The 19,704-nt window shown below is 38.9% G+C and overlaps 1 protein-coding gene across 1 annotated transcript in view; it reads left to right on the forward strand.

Moving 5' to 3' along the window:
* Positions 1-457: 457 nt before the first annotated feature.
* Positions 458-19,704, forward strand: part of mmp24 (matrix metallopeptidase 24) — a 149,940-nt gene continuing 130,693 nt past the window's right edge. The window contains exon 1 of the mRNA XM_028810610.2: positions 458-882. Within this exon, the coding sequence (XP_028666443.1) occupies positions 757-882 (126 nt within the window). The 5' untranslated portion in view covers positions 458-756. The remainder of the gene's footprint in view (positions 883-19,704) is intronic.

A 19,704-nucleotide genomic window follows, 5' to 3' on the forward strand; every position in this document is an offset into this window, starting at 1 on the left:
CAGTGCGCGTGGTCTCCGCATAGCCAACCAGATTTGCACAACGTTATAAACACATCACATCAAATAAAACAGAAGTAAAAGGAAAAGAGGGGTATACAGCTGCGCGGAAAGGACAGTCAGATTCATAATGTACTACAAAATGTAAAACGTCGAATGCAACACTGGTTTAGAAATAATTTTCATAGATATAGATTGAGTTTAACAGGACAAAGTTAGATAGATTTAACGTAACCAAATTTTATTTTGAACAAGTTCTTCATTTTGGTTATTATTAATTTCTACTACAAAACGTGTGTAATATGCAATTATAGAACCCAAGAAACTCAAAGGGCTTGCTGTAAGGAAAAGTTGAGATTTCAAAGGACTGATTAAATATTAGACTATTTAAAACAAGAAACAAGTCGCCATCAACAACACTTCCACACCCTCCACGATTCGGTAAGGTTTTCTCCCTTCTTTCTTTGTGAATGAGCTAATCTATACATTAGCTGAACGTGCTTTCAATATAGCGCCTGTCACACTGAACTGCAGCGGCAGCGGATCAACGTCCCCACACCGGCGCTTCAGATTCTGCTGTGTTGCTTTAAGGACGGATTCTGCGCACTGAGACTCGGAGTTTAGTGGTTGATCTGCAGTGGAAATAAAGGAGAGGAAAAAAGAAGAAAAGCAGGGAGTACTGGAACATCTTTGTGTCGGGGATAAAGACGGAATCTCAGCGTGGAGGAAGCTGACAGCGAACGCTGTCGTGGCGGGAGCATGGCAGGGACAGGGGCGAAGCGGAGGAGAGCGGGGCTGCCAGGCTTCTGTTGGAAGACGTGTTATTTTCACATTCTCTTCTGGGTAGTCTCCGTCTGTGGAGAGGAGAGGACCTTCATAGTAGAGGTAGGTCAGGGGATGCAGCGGTGCACGCATAGATGAGAGGGCTGCACCTGTTATTCTATAGCAGTAATGTCAGACGAAATAAACAAATGGCTTTATTAGTTGGGAATTCATTTTTAGTAAATGCTACCAAGACATGTGCATGATGCATGAGCATATTTTTTTTTTCTCTCTCTCTTTTCATTTTTATCCAAAATAATACGTATTACGAAAAGGATGCAGTCTGTGGTTGTTTGATGAGGCAAACAGTGACACTATATATCGGGCTAATAATGCTACTTTGGAATCAATTCTAATGCACAATTCCCATACTTCGCGTTTGTAGATGGCGGAGAAGGAATAGCGATGAAAAAAAAATGCGCGCCTCCCAAAGGCTATTTATCCCCCCGGCCACCACCATCCTTCACCACGCTCTCAGCGGAGCCCTGGGTGCGAACAGGAACTGGCATCTGACGTGCGAAAAAACGAAGACACCAGCTCGCTTACACCCAGGGATCTGCTGTACCACACGTAGCCGCGCACGTTAGGCACTTTCATTAAATACAACCCATGCACTCGGGGTTTATTCTGAATATATTAGAAAAGGGCCAAACCGCGCTCAGCATGACAACCCAAAGGTGATGTGTTTGCAAGCACGCAATGTCGGAGATCCGAGAGGAAGCTGCCTGGCAGTCAGCACCATGGATAGCGCCCGCTGAAGAATGGAGGAAGGAATGGATAGATACTTGCACGTTTACTACGCAGACGGTTTACCTGCCGATTTAGGGCCACATTTTGATGACTAACAAATTCACCAGAAAATGAATGAATAATCCTACTGTATGTAGTGTGGACATGCTTTTAGCAAAACATGTTTTTTTTTCTCTATATGAATCTATGAATGCTTATTCAGTGTATGCTTCTGCTCAGATTATGTTATGTCTTTGTGTTAATACGAGTCCATCCCCCAATAGTAGAAATCGACTTTCTCACAGGTGCAAGAGATTTTGCAAATCTAAGAATAGACCCTTACAATACTACCTAAATATAATCCTTGTAACGCAATGTCTTCTATTATGATCTGATGACATAAATGGTTACATAGGAAAGGTTTTTATTATATATCTTGGTTGTCAATCATAAAAATCTTTATTGTTGTAGGCAAATTAGTTTTCACAGTGTGTTTTGATTTAATTCGTAATGAAAGAGCATTGATACTATCATCGGGGCCACCTTGTTTGTTGGTGTTCAAATGTAAATAAATGTTGCATAGTTTATAATATTACTAGAAAATTAATTTTTTATAGTGATGCTTTTATACCTTGACCCTATCTATCTATCTATCTATCTATCTATCTATCTATCTATCTATCTATCTATCTATCTATCTATCTATCTGCAGTTTAGTTCATACTGTGATTATACAGTATATATTTAATTGCTTTAATTATGCTCTTGCCATAATATGTTCATTCCATGCATTATATTAATCACTATATATATATATATATATATATATATATATATATATATATATATATATATATATATATATATATATATATCAGTAACAATTCTGTTTCTGTTTCTTTTTTGCTTCAGTATATTATTGTTGCTGTGTTTATAGATATATAGTTATTGCCTGCTATGATTCTTATTTTAATGGAGGAGTGTGTTTTCCTGGTACTCTGACCATCCCCTGCATCTCCAAAGACATACTGGTTAGGTTAGGCTGTCGTGCTATTCTGAATGGGCTATGTGAGAGTGTGAGTCTGTGCCTGATTGAGCCCTGCAATGAACTGACATCCTGTCCAGGGCTGATGCCTGCCTTGCAAATAATGCTCCTGTTGGATTATGGAGGTTTAAGCATGTCATGTTATGTTCTGTTTCTATCTGTTTGATGATAATCCTGGCCCAGTCAGTAATGGCTTTAAATTTTCATAATTGTATTATTGCAGGCATTGATTTTAACTAGTTTGACGTTACTAATAAAACATTACTCTGATATTATTGCTATTCTAATGTTTTGGATTTAATTACTGATTAATGTATTAATATTGTGGTTATTACTGTTATTACACAGTTGACTGACCCTGCTTTTAATTAATACATGTTTAGTGTTTTATTATTGTACAGCAGGGTGGTGCAGTGAGTAGAACTGCCACTTTAAGGAGCTTGAACTTCAGTTCAGTTCCAAATTAGGGCAGCGCCTGTGTGGAGACTTCATGTATTCCCAGTGTGTCTGTGGAATTCTCATGCATGCTTTTAAATAGTATAGAAAAATGAACTTATGTTGTGAATGTGTATGTGTCAATGACCACTGTGACCCCATCCAAGGTTGGTTTCTTTTGAATGTGAATCCATACTAGGAGAACTGATTTCAAAAAACCTTGAAGACCTCCAAGTGCTTTACCTAGATCAGCTGGCACCAAGGGTCAGGCTTGGGTCACTTGTTGTCTAGTAGGGCTAAAGTTCACAATGTAGTGATTCCCAGAGTACCAATATAGCACATCTTAAGTCACTTTTTAGGACTTGCAGGCAAACTGGAGAATACACAGCCTCTGCATTACAGCACCTCAAGCTTTTCAATGTGTTTGATTTAATGTATTTCTATCGCTGCAATTCATTAATTTGTCTGGAAAAAATCAGAGAGATATATATGACAAGTCAGAAGGATATATGCCTATGCTTGTATGTATTTACTCATATTTTACCTAAACATTATTTAGAAAATTGTTTACATCATAATATTATCTCAATTATGATTTTTAAACAGAAGCAGTTACAATTATTTAGTAATCCCAACATTATAATAATAATAAAACTAAAAATTCACATATGAGTAAAGATTCATGAATCTTCAACTGACTTTAAAAGGAGTAAGCATTGCAAAGGAAGTTAAAGCAATATATTATAGTGATTCTGTTTTTCATTAGCCCCCCAATGTATTGTGATTCTCATCATAAGAGTGAGTGCCTGCAATTCTGTAAATTGAAGAATATATCAAAACCCCAGCAGAGGTATGCTATATAGTAGTATAACCAAAACTAATGCAATACAATAAAGCAGGCCTTCCTTTGTTTTGCTACATGGTTAATGTGTTTGTGTGTACATATTGAGGGTGCCTTTTATTTTTCAAAAATAATTTAAAGTATAATAATGTGTAAAGCACAATGAAGTGGTGAGTAACACCTTCTCATTCTGGTATTACTATCTTTCGAAAGAGCTTTACAAAACCACTCATCTGAGTTGTCAATGCAACTGTTTGCCTGCTAGGAGAAGAGTGGTGGTTTATTCTAAATTGATTTTTAATGGATGCTGTAGCCTCATATAGCCATGTTCAAGGAATATGCATTTTGTTAAATACCGTATGAATATTAACAGTAATATGAGGCCAGAACGTAATGGAAAATCAGCAGTGTCAGATCCACAATTATGGCAAGATTGTGTTATGATAGTCATTTTGTCCATGTGTAATCAAACCTAAATGTACAAAAAATAAGAGCAAACCCATACTTAACTGTTCATCTCTAGCTGCTGAGACACTTCACAAAGTTATTAACAGTGTCCTTTCACAATTGTCTACCCTGATGCTCTTTTTCATGCCCACCTCTTGCTGTTAACCATGCAAGCTCAGATCTGAGTCATTTTAAACATTCTTCTACAAACACTCCTGGGCTCATTCATGCAGGCTTTTTGTATCCTTTGCTTCATGCCTTAACTTGTGTTAGATATACTGTGCTTATAGGCATTTTTTGATTTCTGACTTTCTATTTATCTGACTATAGTATAGCATTTGGTGCACAAGTCCTCAGATGTGTCTTAATACATGTATTTTACCAATTTGCTACTGACACTTTTTCATTATCACCATCCTTCAGTCTCACATCCTTTGATAATGTCATTAGATACTTTAATCCATGCACATTTGACCAGAACCTCCATGCTCATGATTCAGTCTTCATCTGATAGAGAGATAACTATAAGTGCATACGAGGATGAACAAGAAGGTTGTAGACTGGGCTGACAGGACATAGTCATAAATTAAGAAGACTAGGTCAGAAGTAGCCAAAAACAACATCAAAACAAGCATAGGCAGGGATGCAATACATGGAAAAATGGAATCAATTGTGAAGGGTGGTGACAGGATTAACCATTAATCAGTTGTGCGGACTACATGCTCCCTCATGTTTGCAATAATGTAGCAGGTAGCAAGTGAACTATAAAACATCTATGCTCATCAATTTTACCTCACTTTTCTAATGATAGTCTATGGACCTCCTGATAGATAGATAGATAGACAGATAGATAGATAGATAGATAGATAGATAGATAGATAGATAGATAGATAGATAGATAGATAGATAGATAGATAGATAGATAGATAGATAGATAGATAGATAGATAGATAGATAGATAGATAGATAGATAGATAGATAGATAGATAGATAGATAGATAGATAGATAGATAGATAGATAGATATCTTTAATGTATAGTAAACTACCTAACAGGATACAACAGATTAAAAACCTGCACTGTGCCTGTGTTACTATATGCAGTAAGAGTCCTTTCAAAATCAGGATCCCACTGGTATTTTACAAATCTGTTATCATCTATTCATGATTACAATTTATGGAATTTGTTACAGATCTTTCTTTCTTTCTTTCTTTCTTTCTTTCTTTCTTTCTTTCTTTCTTTCTTTCTTTCTTTCTTTCTTTCTTTCTTTCTTTCTTTCTTTCTTTCAATAACCTTGACTGTCTGAGGAAACAACTCTTTTAAATGCTTAAATCATATTAGATGGATGGGCAGGGTGTTTATGTGAGGGAGTTTCTCACCCCACTACTTTTCCACACGTGATAAAGGAGGTAGCATTTGTCCTGGAGCTAGATGAGTAATGAAGTAAATGTGAATTAATAATGTGAAGATATACTATATTTAATCTAATTGGAATAAGCTGAAATGTGATAGTCCTTCCTCTTGACCCTTTCGTTAATGTTAACCATTCATAATTCCCTAAACTCCTACTATCTCTTATTTTAAAACCTGTGCAGATATCATGTTTGACTCTCTCTCTCTTTCTCTCAAACTCAACTTAAAAGACAGCTTTGTCAGCATGACAAAGTTCCAGTTGTCAAAGCATTAATAACACTATATGAATAATATCCGTAAAAAGCATTGGTAAATAAATCTGAATAAGCAACATGTTCTGACTCTCGACCTGTGAGGATTTAAGGACCTGTAGCAGGCACACACACACACAGTGCCCTGATGGCTCACTTGTCTGATAATTTCCCACTAATATTCACTGTCTTTTTTTATTATTTAAATCTGCTCCTGCTGTAGGGCACACTCTTAGCACTGTAACACAGGCAGATCTCTGAGTTGCTGAACCCTGAGCTGATCTTTGAATCTCAGCACTTCTCAAAGTCAGTGGCTATGATTAGAACTAAATTCTGCCTTGCTCTCTCAGAGAATATAACGGGCAGCATTTAAGTGGGCACCAATTGACTAATCCCTGATTTGATGACTTCATTACACTCTACATTTATATAAAATGTTGGGGTTTTTTTTAGAGTGTATTAGATACTTGTGACATGTGAGTAATGGGAAGTTAAAAAGCTCATAAGGCATCCCGTGCAGTATGGAAAGTAGTGACATACTGTCTATCTGTCTTCTCTTATAAAAAAGCACCCCGCACAATGGCCCACTGTTTTTTTAATGCATAGTTTCCTTCTGTGCTTGCTAGAGAATCATAAAGTTTTGGCTTTGGACCAACACTGTACACAATTTAGAAGCAATGATGCTTTCTGGAGCACAGAAGCACGTTCTCTAATTTCCCACCCTCATTAGAGTAAGAATGATCGAATTCCTGACAACAGTCACCTTCTAATTCTAACCTTGTCTACCTTTCATTTGACCATAAATTGACAGATTTTAATCTGCTTGAATCATGAAAGCCCCCTTGCAGGGGTAAGAATTCCCATCTATCGACTTCAAGACTTAAGAGCAACTTGTTAACAAAAAAAAAAACTGCCTTTGAAATGTTCACAGTTCCTACATTTTTTTTTTAACTTCACATAACCCACTTGTTTAACATGTTATGGTTTAGTCAGGGTTGCAGGTTGATCTGCTTGTCTTCTAACAGACGGTAGCTGGGACACTGCTCCATGCAGATTGTACTGTGGCTCCGAAGGGCTAATAACATTTTTATGTTAGTCTGCTATAAAAGTTTGAGATTTTGTCGGCAAAAGAGGGTGAAGGGGTAAGGCATTGAAGTAGCTCTTCCATAATGAAGCTTGTATTCTCTGACTGACTAGCAGGCCACTCCAAAGGTTATCGTTCCGCTCTACTCTATCAGTACTGTACATGTCTTAGCAAGGGTGCCATGTGAATGGCTTGTCAGAAACTATTCTGAAAAACTGAAGCCTTCTTTCACTGTCATTCAGACAATTCTCTTTCTGTGACACACTGATGCTTTGTAGCCTTTCCATCTTCTAACAGACATAAGAGTAAAGCTTCCTCAACAGATGCACTCAAACCACACCTCTGTATTTACAGTGGTCTTTGCTTAGTGGTCAGTATAGCAATGCTCTCTAGTACCCTTCCCTTAGGATGATAATACAGCAGAGCAGAGAAGTCAGGAAGAAGATGAACCTGCCTTCACTGACACCCTTCATATCAACTCTGTAAAATTCAAAATAAGAATACTCAATATAGAGTGGAGATTCTGCACAAGGATCAGCAAAAACAGATCAACGCTACTCATGCACTCCAATGGTCCATCTGTGTGACAGCAGCAAGCATTTGTGTCCAGTGCTCAATGAGTGGTGATTCAACTACCTTCAACTGCCACTTCCTAGTGCAACTCAAATCCTGGCAGCCCATCCTTCTGTCCACAACATTGGAGCTACATTGACAAGTACACCCAAACCATATCTTACCTGCACTCAAGACTTCCATGCATGAGCAAAAAAGAGTTCATCCCTTATGGGTGCATGCACTGTCACAACTTTGTAACATTTTACTAACATTATTGCTGTTCTTTTCCTGGAGAGCTTTCCGGATAAAGTACTGAAAATGTACAACAGATCCAAAATGTTGCCGCCAGACTCCTGACTAAATGCAACGGTCAGCTGACACATCTCCACTGTCTCAACTATTCCAGATATAAACCTATCATCATAACTCTGTTGGCAATTTAACACTTTAAACTCAGCCCCATTGTTTTAGACCTGGTAGCTTTACCAGAAATAATAATGCAAATTTTTTTTAAAAACTGCATAAAATTATTAATTTCCTCTCTTCTATAATGCATGTACAGTGCTTTCCTGTTAAAATGAGGTGTTGCATACCCTGATATCCCATTGCGATATTTTTTTCTTTCCTCAACGACAGTAAATTGCTGTAACACAGAACAGAACGTATATACTGTAGAACATATGGACAGAACATTATCTACTACATGAGAGGGGTGTTTCAACTTACAAATGACGGCAGATTCCACTTTCTTTATTTCAGAATTTTTTTTTGTAAAGATGTTTTTGAACCTTGTAAGTGCTGGTGTTGGAATTTGGATAAACAGTATAATTTCTTTGCCAAGTATATATATATTCTGACAGAGTAGGATCAGCCCTTCTGAATCATACATAGGTCATGGGTCTTCAATAATGGATATTTATGCTATGGATGTTTATTTGAAAACAGTAAAAGCACAGAAATAGAATCCTGTTTTTTGTACTGCTTCAGAACAGTAACACTAGACATATTTCTTGCAAATATTTCATAACCATTGTTTTCTGGGTGTTCCTGACCAATTTGCTGATGCTTTTATAGTGTTTGTAAGATTATTTCAACACCTATGGAAATAAGATTATCATTCAAAGTGCATGTTTTGGTATAAACCTTACTAAATTTTGCAGCTTATTCTGCTGCAACATATGCATGCAACATAACTCAATTCTCCAGAAGTATGAGGTAGTTCTGAAAGAGAAGCATGTGACCTTTATTTTGAGGGGTAGATCATGAATATTGAATGAAGCATGTTGAAGTTATAGCCAGTTAAATCAAAGTAGCAGAAAATGGATGTAAATGAGGCTGAGTTTAAAGGGTTAAAAAGCTGTGTTACTGCCTACCCTGTTTAGACCTAATAGACAATGAGGTCTTCCTCTGACATTTGTCCACTTTTTGGTCCAGTGCCTCATTTTGCAACTTGCAGTGAAAACTGATATCATGGAGAATGTGTAAATTTGTGCATTTTCATTTCTTTTTTTTCCATATTTGATTTATTTGTATACTATAACACTCTGTAACACCACTGAACAGGGTTTAAGCTTACTATTCTGCATCTGTAAAACAAACAGAGCCTTTGTTAAGTCTTGTTTTATACCAGTGAATTACGTGGTTCAAAAAGGGCACTTTATTGGCTTGTGTGGAACCATTACTTGATAAAGTACCATTTCATTCTGTAAGGTCTTCATGGAATTTGGATGGGTTCTTTGGGCTTTGATAAATGTTCAATATGTGGGTATAACAGAAATCTTTAATGGACAGTAGACTACCTAGCAGGATACACCAGATCAAGAAAACCTGAACTTAGCTATTTTCAAAACAGGAACTCAATTGGCATTTCATAAAACTGTTACCATTTATTCATGGTAATTTACTGTATGAAGCCTGTTGTGAATCAAAATAAATAAAGGTTCTTTCTGCTGGATGGTTCTTTTGGGAATTAAATCTGATTGAGCATTGCTCTGAAGAGCCACTCTGGTATCTTCATTTTAAAGAGCGTACAAGCACTATAGATAGCCACATTCTAATGTACATCTTACGAACAAAATAGCATTATTCAAAGTCTTGTTACCTAGCAGAAACTAAATAACAGATAATCCAAGTAGTTCCATTCTTGCTTTACCCTGAGCTCAAACTAATTTTGCTGTATAGTCTACCAATTCTTACTCCTGATTATCTCTTCATCATTTCACACACTGATTTCATGCTGGGACAGTTGCACTCACTTAGTACTATCTGACTCTGAATTATTGTGTAATCTGTTTTTTCATTGTAATTCATTTGTGTCAATTTTTTCATTGAAATTAATTTGTGTCATTTTTGTAGAGCATCTTGTAATGACTTTAAAAGGCATTAAGTCATGTAAAAATTTCTAAATAAAGTAAAGGTAAATATCATGGAGGCCCAGCGATTAGTACTACTGACTCTCTGTGAAACAGAGTGACTTGCAGAGTCCCAAAAATAGTTGCTTTGGCAAAATGCAAAGTAAAAAGACAGAGGAATAAACACAGGGACGGTATGATACAAAACAGGCCTAGAAGGAGCAGGACTTGTGGGGGCATGGTCAGTCTGTTTCCTGGGCCATCTTCTCTGAGCTATGAAGGGGAGGGAAGAGAAAAGACATTTATCAATAGCGCCCCCTCTTACCCTGGGGTGGTACTGCATACCTGAGCAGAGCTGGCAAATTCATCATCAGACACACATATGTGGCACTCACATATCCATGGACTACGGCTTGATCCCCTACTCACTCACTGCCTCTGTGTAGTTTGGACACTCTGTTAGTGTTTTCAGGACATCCTGTCCATCACTGACTCCTACCTAAAGTTTAATGCCATTGGGGGATTCGACAGTTCTCTCTCTCCCTGTAAGAGATAAAGATCATTCAAAACAGAGATCAATGATTGGAACAGGAAAGCTAGCGCTCCAGTTTGGTCAAGGAGTGGAGATGAAACTTGACCTGCATGCCTTCACCAGCGGCTTACCTGAGTCTCAAGCAAGTGTCCAGTGACCACATCTCTCAGAGTTACCTAATCGGTAAGACAGTTCACTGGTGAGAGCTCAGCCAGTGGAGATGTTACCAGTTAGTCCATCTCTGTCTCACTAATCTTCTTCTCCAGTGCATCAGTTTTAATTTTATAAAGCAATCTTTACAGGGCTTAGAGACCACCATAAAGAATTCCTCAGGTCAAAAAGAAATAGTCAGACAAATCAAATGAGGAAATTACCAAATCTGAAAGAAGTTAACCATTGCCAAGGGCTTGTTATCAGTACAGAAGAAAGATAGCATAACTAACCAAAGGCAAACTTTAATACTTTGTGCCCAATATGGTAGGGATGAGTTCTGGTCCATCTTGACATTATAATTGGAAGAAGTCTGTGAGGGATGGACAGACAGAAACATGTCTGACCACTGTGTTATCTGCAATCCCCTTAACCTACTAGTAATAGGCCTGACACAGGCCATCTCTAAGCCACAACAGTCAGACTTCAACACTCAGGTAGCTAGGCTGCAACAACGACAGATAATATCTGGGGAACATTGTGACAGATGTAGGAGTCACTTTTGAGCAATGAGGCTCTCCTAAGCGCCTGGAGCAGCCATCAACTCCCAGGGTGTGGCTCTCTGTTATGGCTACACAGCAAATAACACAAGGATACCTACACAATGTGTGACGTGATTCGTTATATTATAAAATTAAATGAAAAACTCTGTTTGGGAACCTAATATCATGAAAAAGTAATTATTTTAAAAGGATAACAAAAAAAAAACTATCCTTACTAGTGAGTGTATACTGTGTGGAATAGGGGCAGGCAAGCAAATGACTTAGCAGCCAGTAATTTAGTGCAGCACTAGTTTGGCCTGGAGGTTTATTCTCAATAAAGCAGCATTTCATTACTATATAATAAAGCTTCTGAATACCCTTGGATTTAATGAAAAAGCCTCTAGAGAAGAGGTACTGATTTATACACTGTATAACAAGATGCCACCTGTACTTCACACATAGCAGTTCCCACCCACTGAGGGTCAGAGTTGAAGAATGTGCATATGGAGAGCTACAATGGACCAAGATGGGTTTTGGAGAGGATTGTGATCTGTTTGTGATCAATTATTGCCAATTACTGATCCCCTTGTGGTACAAATATTGAGACAGTCGAGCCTCCTGCCTGAGTTTAGCTGGCAGTGAACCATGCTGTGATCTGTTCTCCATGATGTGACCAGTCTGCATTTACTCCCACACAAAGTTCCACAGTTGCAGTTAGCTGCAGTTCTGTGTAGACAAAGATGTTTCCCGTTGACCCCTTTATTTTAGGCAGACAGCTAACTCTAATTTATCAATTGATGCTTTTCGTCTTGAACACTACTATCCCAAAGCAAAAAAATGCAATCATTCAGAATGCATATTTATACAATTATAGCACTGGTTAGATGAAATGTCTTAATCAGGTTCATAATACAAACATCCCAGCAGAAAAAAGGATATTGACTTCCAGCCTTATGGAGGCTGCATTCATGGTAGTTTTTATACCCAAATAACTAACATTTCTGTGATAAGGGGCTGAGGCACATAGCTTAGCTGGGGAGTGAGCAAGTGAGTTCAGAGTGACACTGGGATGAACTGGTATGGAGAGTGAGAGACTGAGCAGAAACCTGACCAGATCAACTCAGAAGCATACATCATGTCACTGGAGATACATGTAGGTGAGTCAGAAACCTGAATAAGAAGGTCAGGAGACCTGCTTACAGTCACAGTGCAAATCAGGATTTGAGTTGATCAGGAGTTGAGCAGACTAGCCAAGGGTGGCACCAGAAAGTGCAGGGATGCATTTCAAGTCACAGCAGGAGTTCAGTGATTGAAAAGGGAGGTGAAAATAATTACACAGCAATCAACTGACCTCATGACACATGGAGGAATGAGAAAGTGTGGAGGTCAAGTTTATTGTCATGAGTACAATGAAATTCTTACTTGCATGTTTCTTTGAAACAGTTGACTAAAATACAATACAAAAAATAAATAAATAGATAAAAAATGTTCACAGTATGAAGCAAATATACAATATACTTATGACTTGTGGGTGGAAACTGAATCTACTAGTGCGAGTGTCAATGGTCCTGTACCAGAAGGGAGGAATGAGAAAGCGGCTGGTCAGGATGTAATAATACTGTTTGCCTTTCTAAGGCAGAAAATATTGTTTATATCCTGAACAGAGGGCACTGTCTTCACCACCCTCTGAAGTGCTTTACTATCTTGAGCCAAGCAGGTGGTGTACCAGGGTGTGATGCATCCATTGAGGTTGGACTCTACTGTACACCTGTAGAAGTTTGTGGAAACAGAGGGGGAAATATGAGCTGTCCTCAGGCGCCTGAAGATTTAAAGGTGCTAATGAGCCTTTTGGACTAGAAACAAAATGTGTTGTGTGCCAGCCTCCAAGAAATTTAAGTCTTCTCACTCTCTCAACAGTGTCCCCTCCGGTGTAGACTTTAGTGTGGTTTGCCTTCTGCATTCTGACACCTATGACCAGCTCCTTGGTTTTGTTGACATGCCGGGTGAGATTGGTGTGCTGACACCATTGATACCTTTTCTGTATAAGCCATCATTATTGGTGATCAGGTCTATGATGGCAGTGTCATCAGCTGTGCTCAGAGTCAAACTGTGAGTCAGCAGCTAAATGGATAGATGAGTGGAAGTGTTCAAATCAACATAGGGATGAACTGGGACATGAGCAGACATGCTGTAACACTGGCAGTGAATAAACAGTCAAAAAATTCAATGGGTCTGCTCAGTGTCACACAATGATACAATGGATGAACTGGAACATAACTGTTTAGCCTGTAATGTGAGGAGATTTGATCAGTCTCAAAACAGTAGTTGGTGGCTGAGGGAAGAGATGACCAAATCTATTTAGAGTGACACTAGCATGAATTAGAAGGTGAACAGATCTGGTCCAGATCCTTGTGTAAGTCAGTTGTTACTGGATTGAGCAACAGACCTGTTTCAGATTGAGACGAATTTAGAAGACATGAAAACCTACTCTATATTACACACTGAGTGCCTGTGACTGAACTAGGAGTGAGAAGATTAAGATCAGGCTGAACTGCGAATGAGGAGGCTTGGTTTGTGTGAGATCTGAGTCGACCTGCTCTGTATGAAATTGGGGGTGACCCAAGGATTTGAAGTTAACGGTCAGATGAGGTAAAGCAAAGAAGTAGTGAAGATTAATAATATTCAGTACATCAAAGTGGTCTCTGTACTTATTAAGCATTGGAATTTTGCAAATAGCCTGCTTCCGAAATATTCATTTACATGCTTTTTCCTGCTTATCATTATTATGTTACAGTGCTCACTTTTTTCCCTCTTTCTTAGTTTCCTTTGTTTTCATTCTTGTATTTAATAAATCTGCAAGGAAGCATTTCTTGGACTTTGCCAGGAAAAAAGTCAAGAAAGTGTTTTGCATTTACATATTTGGTTGACACCTTTATCCAAGGCAACTTGCAACATTTATGGTCCAATTGGTTACATTTCTTTTAGTTTTCCAATTGGAGCACAGGCAGATCAAGTGACTTGCTCATCGTCGCACAGTCTCAGTAGTGGGATTCAAACCCACAAACTCACCATTTGACATTCAAAGCCTTAACTACTACACAACACTGTTTGTCTCCCCAAGTCTTCTAGAAATAGGTTGGTTAAGCTCGCTCTTTGACAGTGACTGGTATATCATACCAAAACAATATTTCCTATTTCCTACAGTAACCAAAAGTGCTAGCAAACACTGGCATTTTAAGAAGCTCCTCACTGCTAGACCATGGACATGCTGCAGTGCTGGGGAATTCTATCAATCAGTCTTTTCTTCATGCTCTCACCACACCCAAGCAAGACAACAGGCTGTTCATTGAGTGCATCTCAACTAACAGTCAGGGGGAGAGAAAGCATCCTGACCGCTATATGAATGTTCTCCCTGACAATATTCAAATGGAGTTCTCGTGGCACTGCCTGACCTAGATTATATGCTGAAAAAAATCTTTTAGTTTGAGCAAAGTATAAAATATTTATTTGGGTTGTGACTGTTGTGGTTGTAGTTGTTATTTTGTCCCTGTTGTGGTGGTGGTGAGATGACATGTAAAGCAGTATAAACTTCCCACAGTGTGACTCCTATCATTGAACTTAGTCCTTTGAGGAGCTAGCACACCCTGCTACACACACGTGTCATGCTGGAAATCAATATCAATGACCTCCCAGTTCCAGGTGCCAATTAATTCAGATATATTGTTTAATGCTTCACAGAAGTCTGTCACCAGTATTCAAAAGTGAAGTGTGTGCAATGCAGCTTGACTCTTGGGTGGTGTGACAAGGTGCTGAGCCAATGTTATCACAGCAGCCTCTTTATCTTATTGGACGTGACAGATCATGTGCTCCTTGAATGTGCTATTTTTACATGATTCTACCAGTTTGCTCTCTGCTGCTGCTTCTGCTGTGCCTTTATTGAAGTTTCACTCTTTTACATCGTACTAGTTTATTTACAGAAAAACTTTCCATCTAAGACTTCGCTATAGAAAGCTTTCACAATACAGACAGAAGGAAGCACTCTTGAATATTTTTAGCTGAAAGACTTACTTACAAAATTCACAAGCTGTGTGGTGCACAGTTTGAGCAGAAGATGTGTTGGTGAACTGATCAAATGGACTACAAGCACCACCTCAGCAACCCCACTTTGGTAGCTTTTCCCATCTTCCTGGTATTTTGTGAGGCTCTGGGCAGAGTGCAAGGTATATTGAAGCAGACTTGACTTGCTAGGCTTTGTTACCAATGTTAAGATGCTGCATTTCTGGGGTGTGGAAATGCAGCTGTGCAACAGCAATGAAGGGATTTCCTAAATAAAAGCGAACTTAGGCTAACGTTGCCTGATTAAATATTAAAAATGCCTTTCAGTTATTGAATAATGGCAAGGCAGGAGTCGTATACTAAAATATTAATGTTAAGGAGGTGGTGGTGTCTTGCATATGAACCAATAACGACATGTGTTTCCTTAATGGAAAAATCAAGTTGAAGGCGTTGTGTGGTTAGAGTGTTGTTTTGGAGGGCTAGACAGGGAGGAGGCAGCAGGCCATTTGTGTTGACTGGAGCACATGAAAGTGACATAAGCTGGTGGCCTGTGGGATTACTTCTGATGGCCAGTACTGTGATTGGTGGGCACAACTGACGAAGCGACATTTTTCATTTATTAAATGTGACATATCATTAGATAGTGGTGAATGCTTGCTGGATTTTGTGGCCCACCTCTAAATGGCATAGACCTCTTGTTGTCTGATACTAAATATCCTGTTGTTGGTCTCATGTTGTCTGATGCTGGTCATTTAGTAGCTAACAATGCTTACTTTCCTTTGATGGATCTTTGATTGGCACTGAGCACTTACTGGCTGTCAACTGTACATCTCACTGCTGGACATTTGGTGGTTACTGCTGGACAGTTTCAGTCTTCTTCTCAGCACTTATGTTATGTTTCGTTTTGGACATTTCCATGCCATTTCTTGTGTGGTACTTACTGTCTACATCTTGATGCTAGTTGACAGTTTCAGGACACTTGGAGACGGCTGCTAGACACATACTAGCAGCTACTACAATGCACTTTGTGGCTGTTTCTGGGCCTGCTCTGATAAACAGATTGCACCTTCATTCTTGCTGGACACATATTCACATGCACTGACTGCTACTGCTGCTTGAAACTTTCTTTTGTGTGTGAGGTTCTAGATTTTCAGCTAACGGTGAATCATGACCTACCTGACACTTACAGAAAACTATGTGCAAGTCAGAAAAATTAAGGAAGAATTTTGTGGTGAGTTGTCTCAAAGAAAGTGCTATATAAAATAAAACCTGGCACTGGACACCATTTTAGCCCTTGTTTTTTATGATGCATACACAAGAATGGAAGAAGACATTTAGTCTGGAGACAAATATGACATTCCAGCAGCTTGTCATGCATAGGGGAAGTCGATGGAGCCTCCTCGATTTAATTTGACACTGTGGCGTCTTTTCCTGGATTTGAGTGCTTTAATTTAAAGCATCAATAAGATCACAGTATTCTGCATATGAAGGAGATGAGAAATGACATGCATCACATCGTGGCAGAAGCACAAATAAAGAGCTACAAAGTGAGGGTCATGTAGAGAAGATGATGGCATGATCTTAGAATATGATTTATTGCAGGGGATTGGCTTTGGCTAGCAACACAATGACCATTATTGCTATTTAAATGATATATTTCACATTTTATATGAAAATGAAAATTTAAAAAAGAAAAATTATCTGGAAACTCTCTAGCAAGGTATGATATCTGTGTCTCCAAATCAGAGGTTTTAAACTGATGGCTTGAGTCTTCTAGTTACCATGGGGTGCAGAGAAATGTAAACTATATACAATATTTCACAAGGTAAGATTTAGGGCAGAGTTATTTTCTTTCTGTTAGGTAAAAAAAGAAAGTTCTTTATTATTTTATGTCACATTTCAGTAACTGGGTTACCATCTCATGTTGATTGTGAGGTAAATTGCTAAGAGTAGGAAACTGCTTTTGTAGATAAGGCAGAGTTTTCAGTTTTTCATGTCTGCTTTGTAATCTACATTTTCTGAAGTGGCCATCTGGACTGTGGCAGTGTGCAGGGTTGGCCGCCGATTCAGTAGTCAAGTTCAAGATCCCAGAGGTAATTGAACAGAAATACGGAAGAGAGAAGGCTTCAAAAGACTAGAATAGTAACACATAAGGTTAGCAGCTATGGGGGTTTCACAAAGACAAACTTTCTCCTGAAATTGGCCATAAAAAACCTGCTAAAGAATTCTGTTATGTTTTATAATGTCCACTTTGTCACACTCCACTTTCTTCTCTCCCACTGGCTATTTTTGACCAATTGTGTCATTTAGGAACCAATTTCTTAACTATAGCATTCATTAGTTTAGCAATTCTTAATGAATAAGTCAATCATAACAAACAAAGCTGGTCAATCCATTAGGTGGCCCATGCGGCCGCCTAGGGTGCCACCATCTGAAGGGCACCATTTACCGAAGGCAACCCGCTACCCCATCAAACTACGAGGGCATGCCGTTAATGAAACTAAACCCGATGGAGACCAAGAGGGTCATCGAACTTTGGTGGTAGTGAGTGGGCAGCGTTACCCACTGGGCACTGGTTATGAAAGTATAAGTGTGCACGCTCTGTACACCAAGGGACATGCTCTCCTTAAAGTCTGCTCTATATACACAAAGGGGTATTGTTTGTGCTATTGAAGGGGTGTAGGCTTCAGGCACCAATGGGGAAAATAGATCGTTGAAGTCTAATAATTCTGCCTACCTGCCACAATGAGGGTTGGCACAAGTCAACCTTGCCTAGGGCTCCAAATGGGCTTTTAACCGGCATTGGTAACAAATGCAACTGAGTATCAAAAACACAGAAGAAATGACCAAAAAGAATTATGGGTGCACATTTCATGAGGATGGCTACAAAAGTGAACAAATCCAGGCTTGAATTGCCAAAGATCCAAATGATTCAACATCTGCACAATGTAGGATATTTCACTTTTTCTTTACTGCTAAACACATCCCTAGATGGCAGCCCCCCGGGTTGCAGCACTGCCCCAGATTCACACAGGGCACCATGGGACTTGGAGTTTGCAGACTCAGCCATGTTGGGTTTTGTGGGTACCACCTGGGGGTGCTGCAGGGACTGAGGAGTCCTACTTCATGGGGCTTCTGCCGCACCTAGAAGTGCTTTTGCTCCACACTTACGAGACACCGGAAGTACTCCCAGGTGTGTACATAAATAGAGTCAACTGCCTCAACTCTGAGAGCCCGAGTCAGGAGGAAGGAGGACAAAGCTTGCTGGAAAGAGTGGAGGAGGCAGTAACCAGGGGAGAGAAGAGAAAGACAAGAGTAGTACAGAGTGCTATATGTTGCTGTGTACTTGTACTTGTGGCTGTGGCATTGGAAATAATTATGGAGAAGTGTTTCCCACAATAAAAACTCTATGCTTTTATATTTGTGTCCAAGACTTTGTGTTGGGTGTTTGGGGAGTTGGAACACCCCCCTGGTGGCCACATTTTCTATTTTCTTGCTTAAAAAGACACTGCTGAAGAGAATTGCATCATTGCACATTGTTTAAAAATCTGAGGTACAAATGTTGTCAGAATTTTGGATTCGTTTTCACAGCCTGTTACCCCTTACTTAGATAGATAGATAGATAGATAGATAGATAGATAGATAGATAGATAGATAGATAGATAGATAGATAGATAGATAGATAGATAGATAGATAGATAGATAGATAGATAGATAGATAGATAGATAGATAGATAGATAGATAGATAGATAGATACTTTATTAATCCCAATGGGAAATTTACAAAATTACTTTGCTGTGTAACATGGAATATGTAACTAACCTGCTCTGCTAGCAGCCGATTATGTTGGATAGTGATATTACCACTCTGCCCACTGCTCAGCTGCTGCACAGACCTCACCTACGTTGTTTCCTCTTAGGTTTAGCATTACACTGCTCCCCGAGGGTAATATAAACTTTTTAAGTCTTCTAATAAGTCTTTAAATAGGGTTGCTGGGCATCTGTGGCTTTCAGAGATATGTAAGTAAGAATGTAATTTTTGCAGTAGTTCAAAATGATTAGATAAATGACTTATATATATAACTTTAACAGGTTATTCCACACATGCACACCGTCTTCTGCTCCTCTGACCCATGCATTTCCTTCTCTGTTATGCTTGCAACTTTGCTCAGTAGTGTCGGCTCAAGTTCCTCACAGCCATTTTTTTCCTCAATAACTGAAATGATGCCATTAGTGGCTGGTCTCAGATGCCATCTGTTTCTCATATGTCTCTGTCCTGCAGATGACACACTATTTTATGACTTGGTCCCTTTCTTTTTTGCTCTTGTATCCAGCCCTGTGTTATAGTTACATTAACTTTCTTTCTTCGTTTGAGGATAGAGAAGTTCCCTGTGCTTCTGCTGCATCATGACAAATGTTTGTTTAACTTTAATGTGGTGGTTTTGTTTCAGCAGT

Source organism: Erpetoichthys calabaricus, chromosome 10, assembly GCF_900747795.2.
Source record: "Erpetoichthys calabaricus chromosome 10, fErpCal1.3, whole genome shotgun sequence".
Classification (NCBI taxonomy): domain Eukaryota; kingdom Metazoa; phylum Chordata; class Cladistia; order Polypteriformes; family Polypteridae; genus Erpetoichthys; species Erpetoichthys calabaricus.